The sequence below is a fragment of the Heterocephalus glaber genome, unplaced genomic scaffold, assembly GCF_053883595.1.
Source record: "Heterocephalus glaber isolate CG9 unplaced genomic scaffold, H.glaber_assembly_v1.0 deba00001472, whole genome shotgun sequence".
In the NCBI taxonomy this organism is placed as follows: Eukaryota; Metazoa; Chordata; class Mammalia; order Rodentia; family Bathyergidae; genus Heterocephalus; species Heterocephalus glaber.
Window position 1 is genome coordinate 27,130,406 of NW_028258315.1, and position 8,532 is coordinate 27,138,937.

The 8,532-nt window shown below is 37.9% G+C and overlaps 1 protein-coding gene across 3 annotated transcripts in view; it reads left to right on the plus strand.

The window, feature by feature from the left end:
- The window catches only part of Tsnax (translin associated factor X), a 38,584-nt gene extending 34,565 nt beyond the window's left edge, over window positions 1-4,019 (plus strand). For 2 of the 3 annotated variants that reach the window (XM_021266417.2, XM_004854650.4), the window contains exon 6: window positions 2,458-4,019. In XM_021266417.2, coding sequence (XP_021122076.1) covers window positions 2,458-2,835 — 378 coding nt within the window. In that variant the 3' untranslated portion in view covers window positions 2,836-4,019. The remainder of the gene's footprint in view (window positions 1-2,457) is intronic. The other variant, XM_004854651.4, reaches the window with a different exon arrangement.
- The last annotated feature ends 4,513 nt before the right edge of the window (window positions 4,020-8,532 follow it).

Consider the following 8,532-nt stretch of genomic DNA (forward strand, 5'->3'; position numbering starts at 1 on the left):
GGTGGTCCTCCTGCTTCAGCTTCCCAAGTGCTAGGATCACAGGTGTGCACCACCACGCCTGGCTCTTTACTAATAATTTAGATAATTTATTAGTTGAAATTTGTTAATTTTTTTCATGTTTCCTTCTTTAAAAGCTTGTAACAGTGGAACTTTTTCAGATGTAACAAAGAATGTTAATACTTGCTTAATCAAAGTTTGTTTTTATAAATGGCCCATGAAATGCACCTCTCCTAACCCACAGTCAATCACAATCTACCTTTTCTGAAAAATACCAATTCTCTGATAATTAATAGAAACAAAACATAGCAGGTACTTTTATATTACAATTTTTAAAGTATCAGAATGATTGGGAATGAGGCCTTAGATACCCACCCATTGTTGCTTTTTAGCAGCTATCTTTTTTTTTTTTTTTGTTCCAGGGATTGAACTTGGGACCTTGCACTTGCAAGGCAGGCGGTGGAACCACTGAGCTAAATCCCCGGCCCTTTAGCAGCCATCTTAACCTGTACTGTTTTTTGGACCTCATTTCCTATGCTCTTGATGAGGGCACTGGACCAGATGGTTCTGAAGAGTTCAAGCAATCTCAAGATTCTTGTATTGGATGCACAGCAACCAGAGTGATTTAATACAACCAAAATTCAGCTACCATTTCCTTACTCAACTCTTCATTAACAATAAGTAAAGCTGGGGATTTAGCTCAGTGGTTTTGCTGCCTGCTGCGCAAGTGCGAGGACCTGAGTTCAATCCCCGGTACCAAAAAAAAAATAAGAAAAAACAAAAAACAATAAGTAAAGTTCAAATTTCTTATTGTGTGTGACATTTGGTTCTGTTTTCCTAGTCTCAACCTTTACAACTCCTTACTTTGACCTTTACTTAAAAGAAATACTTCATTATATCTTCAAATATATTACACAGTTCTGACTTGCACACCTTTTCAGTTTTTTTGCTGCTTGACATATCAATTTAAGCATCTCCTCTCTAAAAGGAACCCAGGGAGAAGAGAGAAATTGATGTAGAGACGTAAGAGTTAATATGATATAGACAATAGCTAACATTTATTGAATTGTGTTGGGCATTATGCCAATCTATAAATAAACCCCAGAGGCAGATACTGGTATCCTATTTTATAGATGAGGAAACTGAGGTTTAGAGAGATGAAATAATTTGCCCAAAGGCATATACCCAATGAAGGAAGGTCCTAGAAGAGTGGGAGATGGGTCAAGGTTATTTGGAAGAGTTAGCCTCAAACAAGAAGAGGGACAGTTCATGATCTAGGACTGGATGATAGGAGGTAAAGACAGATGTGGATATAAGTATGGTTCTTTTGGGTAGCGTTAAAGATAGTTGAGAGAGATTGTGTCAGATGGTCTGGCAAATGATGGGGTCTAAGAAATTAGGCAAGATTGTCTGCTGACACTGAACAGGTTTGGGTAGGAAAAGCCTGAGGAGAATGGTAATGTTTTGGAATAGTGTTTGAAGAGGCTATAAAGAAAACCGCTAAAGACTAAAAGGACTCATGGATAATTTGCATCAGTACAACTGCCACATAGTTTTAATTGTTTTTTAACTAAGTTCTATTCAGTCACTTAAATAAAGGACTAATAAGTTAATTTTAGTATTCATTGAAGAGTCTGGTTTTTTTGTTGTTGTTGCTTTTGTTTTTTGGCAGAACCGGGGGTTGAACTCAGGACCTTTCACTTGCCAGGCAGGTGTGGCGCCATTGAGCTACATCCCTGGCCCTTGTTGCTGTTGTTTTTTGAGAAAGGGTCTTGCTGTATATTCTAGGCTGGGTTTGAACTCACTATGTAGTCCAGGCTGGCCTTGAACTCAAGGTGATCCTCCTGCCTCAGCCTCCTGAGTGCTGGGATTACAGAAGTGCATCACCACACCAGGCAAGATTCTGTTTTTGCAGGGCAGGTACAGTAGTGAATAGAGGACTCTTAGGGAATTGAGGATGTAGTAGAGAGAGTAATAAATTGCAATGGTCAGTGCTGAGTAGAGAAGGCAGAGAGGGACTAAATGGTTTAGGAAGGCATAAATGGATCACAAACTTGGAGGGCTTTATAGTTGTCATTTATTTTTTGTTTGTTTTTTGGTACTAGGGATCGAATTTGAGACCTTGCACATAGTTGTCATTTAAATAGCATTTGTCGTGCAGCAGTCATTAGACCTATTTAAGAATGTTTTTAGTTAGTCAAGTGAAGTTGGAAACAGTTTTATGACGGCAGTATTAAAAAATATCTTTAAGTCATCTGCTTCAGCTCCCTATCTAAGACATGAACTGGTTCTTCTTAACAGGATCACAGAAGATTTAAAAGCAAAATAGATTGTTTTACGTTGAGCAGAATACTGACCTGCTCTTGATTTTATACTTTATCATAATGTGGTACCTCCTGTATTCACTTTTTCACAGTATGTTTTCTTTTGTGTGTGTGTCTGGCTTTTGTTTTATACCAGCCCTCCTCTGACACACAGGATAAGCAGCTGGTCACATGGAGCCTGAAAGTCACACCTGTTGATTACCTCCTGGGAGTGGCCGATTTAACTGGAGAATTGATGCGGATGTGTATTAACAGTGTGGGGAATGGGGACATCGACACCCCGTTTGAAGTCAGCCAGTTTTTACGCCAGGTTTATGATGGGTTCTCATTCATTGGCAACACAGGGCCTTATGAGGTTTCTAAGAAGCTGTATACCTTAAAACAGAGCCTGGCCAAAGTGGAGAATGCTTGTTATGCCCTGAAAGTCCGAGGTTCAGAGATTCCAAAACATATGCTGGCAGATGTGTTTTCAGTTAAAACAGAAATGATTGATCAGGAAGAGGGCATTTCTTAGAATAGTATCACTCTGCTATTCTTTTAAAAAATTCCTTAGAGAGACCAGTTTGTAAGACTGTTACTTAGTGTTTCATTTGATTTTATTGTGGCTTTTACTAAAATGTTTTCAGTTGTACTTGTTTTAAATTGTAAACAAGCTGTACATAAAATGATCCAAATGAGTAATTTTTTATTCATGAAAATTTGCATACAACTGTTTACATATATGCTTATTTGAATTTTTGCTAGCTAACCTTTATCATTTATTGTGTTGTGTGACCATGCTTCAGATTGCACTTTCTGCCATACCCATTTTAATTTACTTTGTATGAGTTTTGGAGTGATAATTTTTAGTGGAAGCCATTGAAGTTGGTGATTTTGCTATGTATAGAAAAGATTTCTTAAACTTCTGGGCTTGAACTTCTGCTTAAATTTCTTAGTTATTTGATAAGCCTCCAATAGGTTTAATCCATGGAACAGATAAAATTAATATTTTAAAGTATAAGTTTTGAAATATAGTAAGAATTCATATAAAATTCTGGTTAATTTTAGGCCATTTTGAATTTATACGAAACAACCTTCCAGAAAAATTGACAGATATCCCAATGTTAGTTTCAACGTTTATGTTTTGTCCTTTATCACAGAAGATCTGATGAGGAATTAGAGCTAACAGTGTAATATTTTCACTTGATAAAGTTGAGTTGAATTGTATATTTGCACATACAACTAAAAAGCTTTTAGTGGTGATAATTTTTTTTAGCATATCTTTTTGGTCATTAGGCATGTTTGGAGGCTTTCCTATTCTAACATCTGTTAGAAGTTACATTGAAATAATTATAATGAAATTTTGAAATGCTAAGCTAATCCATTATAATTATCCCATGGTGTTAATTGATAAAGTTGCCAAAGAAACATGCATTATGTACAATTCAGCAATAAGACAATGGTAGTCTTTAGTAACCCTTGGAATTGGGATTTGCCTACTGATGTTAGCTACTGATCATCACTTGTGATATGAAGCAGTTTGAGTGGGATGTGACTAGCTGACAGCCAGACATTTGAGTTGGTTTTGTGAGTCCTGAGAATCCAGATACTGGATTTTATTTTTTGAAAGATTATCTCTGTTTGTAAGGGCTGACTCTTTGAAAATGTTGTTTTTCAAGAACTATTGCCTAAAGGAAAATAAAACATAGACATGCCTGATAGGTTGGTTGGTTGGGTTTTTTTGGTGATGGTGGGTTTTTTAGTTTTCCTATAACTATACTGCTGAATTATAATCAGTCTCATTACATATTTTTTGTTTCTTCTACCACTCGAAGTTTTATAATGTTAAAAAAGTAATGAGGGGTTGATGTTTTACAGATGTTTAAAACAACTTTTGAATAAAATATTAAAATACAGAAGTTAAGGTTATTGTTTTGATCATATTGAGAAAAAACCTGTTATAGAAAATTTTTTGGTTGAAATGGGAAACCTAATATAGGCTACCTTTATATGGAGATTTCTTTCTTTCTTTTTTTTTTTCTTGAGACAGGGTCTCACTATGTAGTTCAAGCTGGCTTTGAACTCACTATGTAACCCAGGCTTTGTTTGAACTTACAGAGATCCTTCTGGCTCAGCCTCTCCAGTGCTGGGACTACAAACGTGTGCCATGGAGTTTTGTTTCTTAAAGTAAGTCCAACGATGGGCAGGTTTTCTAGGTGGTAAATCAGGAGGAGCTCAGAGATGTTAAAGACTCAGAACCTTCCTTTCTTTTCTTTGTCATTGTCATGCTCTCCTCAAATTGATTCCTTTTGTGATTTCAGGATAGTGACTGTTTTTCCGGGCATCATGAAGGCACTTTTAACAGAAAGGTAGACTTCCTTATGCTTCTTTAAGAGTAAAAAACCTTTTCCATAAGCTCCCAAGAAAGACATTCCTTCGTAATTCATTGGCCCAGACTAGCTAAGATTCCCATCTCTCTAAAGCAATTCCTGGAAAGAAGAATGAGTTCACCTTAATACACCAGTTGATTTGGCTGTGAGGAAAGGGCAAACAGGAGAGACCGAAGCAGGCCATCAGAGAAAGAAATGAGTTCTGGGTAGGTGGCCAGCAGTGCCTTGTACAGGTGGGCTGGCACCATTGCTGTGAGTGCCTTCTACATGTGAGTCACACCAGCACAGCAGGTGTAGCACAGGATGGTGGAGAGTCTCCAACTTTGTGGGTATCTCAGCTTCAAATTGCTTGAAATGTTGGCATTGTCTATTGTAGTTTTGTTTGTTTATTTGTTTGTATTATAAAAAGAAACTGGTTCTAGGTGACATGGCAGATTGCTGACAGAATTCAGAAATAAAATCGAGTTGTTTGTTTCTTTCATAAGCAGTTTCCTACATGTGTTTAAACTGGTAATTTTCAGAATCCACCTTGAGAGCCCTAGATCTTTTTGAATGTGCCTCAAGGAAAGCTGCTATCTAAATGAGAGATTGGCAGAATGGTCTCGATAACTTTTTTTTTTTTTGGTATCAGGGATCAAACTTGGGTCCTTGCATTTCCAAGGCAGGCAGTAGAACCACTGAGGTAAATCTCCAGTGAGATTGGCAGAATGGATTTAGAAGTTTGATCTAAATGCCTTACTGTCTATGAACTAAGCCTTACAGTAGTTTGGATTCAAAGTCAAATAGATTGAAGTAAAGGTTAGAAAAAGCACTCCATGCAAACATCCAAAAGGGAGCCTGAGTAGCTATACCATTATCAGACAAAATAGAATTTTAAGAAAAAAATTTTGGGGCTGGGGATTTAGCTCAGTGGTTCTGCCTCCTGCCTTGCAAGCACAAGGTCCCGAGTTCGATCCCTGGTACCAAAAGAAAAAAATTTTGTTTCATTAGAAACAACAATTTATATACAGCTCAATCCATGTAGGTCAGGCATAGTGGCAGCATGACTGTAGTCCTCAATCTCGGGAGGCTGAGGCAGGAGGATCGCTATGAGTTCAAGGCCAGCCTGAGCTACATAGTGAGACCCTGCTCAAACAAACACACAAAAAACCCCAAGAAAACAAAACACAATATGTAACAGGTACAGGGCTGGGGATGTATTTCAGCGGTAGAGCACTTGTCTAGCTTGTGTGAGGCCCTGAGTTTAATTCCCAGCATGGGATTGGGGGAGGGGGTGGTTAACAGGTATTTACATACTTGACATATCCCCAAAATACTTGATGTAGAATTCATGGGAGAAGTAAAAAATTCAACCATAATATCTGGAGGCTTCAAAACCGTACTTCCAATAATGGTCTGAACAACAATCAGTAAGAAAATAGAGGACTTGAGCACCTATGTAAAATAATTGAACTTGACAAACATATACTAGAATATTCAGCCCAACAGCAGAATATAGGTTTTTCTCAAGAGCATATGGGACATTCTCCACAGAATATCAAGCCAAAAACCAAGTGTCAATAAACTTCAAATAGCCAGGCACAGTGGAGCCTCCCTATAATCCCAGCTCTTGGGAGGCTGAGGCAGAAGGATTGCCACAAGACAAGGCCAGCCTGGGCTACATTGTGAGTTCAGGGCCAGCCTTAACTACATAGCGAGACCCTATCACCCCCACCCCACCCCATAAAAAGTTTCAAAGATTGAAAAAGATTAAAGTCATACAGGGGCCAGGGGTTTAGCTCAATGGTTTCACCGCCTGTTGCGCAGGGCAAGGACCCAAGTTCGATCCCTGGTACCAAAAAAAAGATTAAAATCATACAGAACCTGTTCTCTGAGTAAAAGAAACTAGAAATGAATAACAACAGAAAAGAGTTGGGAAAATTTACTCAGAGTAGAACAAATTAAGCAACATATTCCTGAATAATGGGTCAAAGAGAATCACAGAGAAATTAAAAATATTTGAATGGAATGAAAAAACATACAACAATTTATGAAATGCAGTGAAAGTAGTTCAGAACATAATAGCTTTGAATGCCCTTTTTTTTTTTGGTACCGGATATCGAACTCGGGTCCTTGCGCTTGCGCAGCAGGTGGCGAAACCACTGAGCTAAATCCCTGGCCCCTGAATGTCCACTTTTAAGAAGAATGAGTCTGGGGGGTGTAGCTCAGTGGGAGAGCATGTGGGTAGCATATGTAAGGCCCTGCACCAGAAAAATAAATTTCAAAGCAACGTAAGCTCCAACCTTACAAAGAGAAAAAGAAGAAACAGGTGAACCGCAAAAGAAGCAGAAGAAAGAAAGTACAGGTTAGTACAAAAATATGAAGTATATAGAAAAACAGTTCAGAATATCAAAACTAAAAGTTGAATGATCAAAATTAATAAGACTTTGAACTGATAAAAAGACTTATATTACTAAAATCAAGAGTGAAAGAGGGAACATAACTACCAACCTGAGAGAAATAAAAATAGTTGGGAAATACTGTCAGCAATTGTAACAAGTTAACCTAGGTGAAATGGACAAATTCCTAAAATTAACAAATGTAAGAAGTTGATTTAAGTTGAAAATCTGAAAGGCGATAAAGGAAAAAACTCAGGACTAGATAACTTCACTCTTGACTTCTAAAAGATTTTTTTTTTTTGTACCAGGGATTGAACTCGGAACCTTGCACTTGGGAGGCAGCCAGCAGAACCACTGAGCTAAATCCCCAGCTACATGAATTTTGTTTTGTTTTTTGAAACAGCGTCTTACTATGTTGCTCACACTGACCTCAAACTTGTGGCAGTCATCCTGCCTTTGCCTCCTGAGTGCTGTGTCACCACAGCTGACAACAGTATTAACTATATTTTTTTTCTTTTTTGTTTTTTCTGTTTTTTTTTTTGAGCTAGGGTCTAACTACATAGTCCAGGCTGGCATTGAACTTACTATTGGCCTAGGCTGGCATCAAACTTAGGGCAATCCTCCTGCCTTAGCCTCTCGGGTGCTGGGATTGTAGGTGTGCACTACCACACTTAGCCTCTGTGAAATAATGTAAAGAAGGGCCAGGGATTTAGCTCAGTGGTTTTGCCGCCTGCTGCTCAAACACAAGGACCCGAGTTTGATCCCCAGTACAAAAAAAAAAATTTAAAGAAAAAACACCAACCCTCAAACTCTTCAAAAAAACCCAGTAGGGAACACTTCCTAACTCTTTCTGTGAAGCAAATATTGTATATCAAGGCCAGACCACGGATACTATAAGAAAAGTAAAAACTAATGTCCCTCTTAAATATAGATGCAAAAATCCTCAACAAATGCTAGCAAAGAAAGTTCAGCCACATGCCGAAAAGATTATACCCCATGACCAACAGAATTTCAGGAAAAGAAGGTTAGTAAACATAAAAATCAATATATATTATAATGTGTACATGTAATACACCATATTAATAGCTTTAAGAGGGAGCAGCATGGTAATCTTAAGAGACGGAAATCTTGACAAAACTCAACACTCATGATATAAAAAAAGTCCATAGGAGAGTTGCTTGATCTGATAAAGGGCATCTTTAAACTCAAGGCTGACATACTTATTAGGGGAAAGACTGCAAGCTTTTTCTTTTGGATCTGGAATAAGACGAGGATGACACTTTTTGTTTAACATTATAATAGAGGTATTGCCCGCGTTAAGCAAGAAAAAAGATAACATTGCAAAGGAGGAAATAAGACTGTGTATCTGGGGAGGGGGATTTGCATGATCCCTTATATATAGGAAGTCCTAAAGAATCCTCATAGTATCTGAGGGCTAAAAAGTTTAGCAAGGTTCCAAAATAT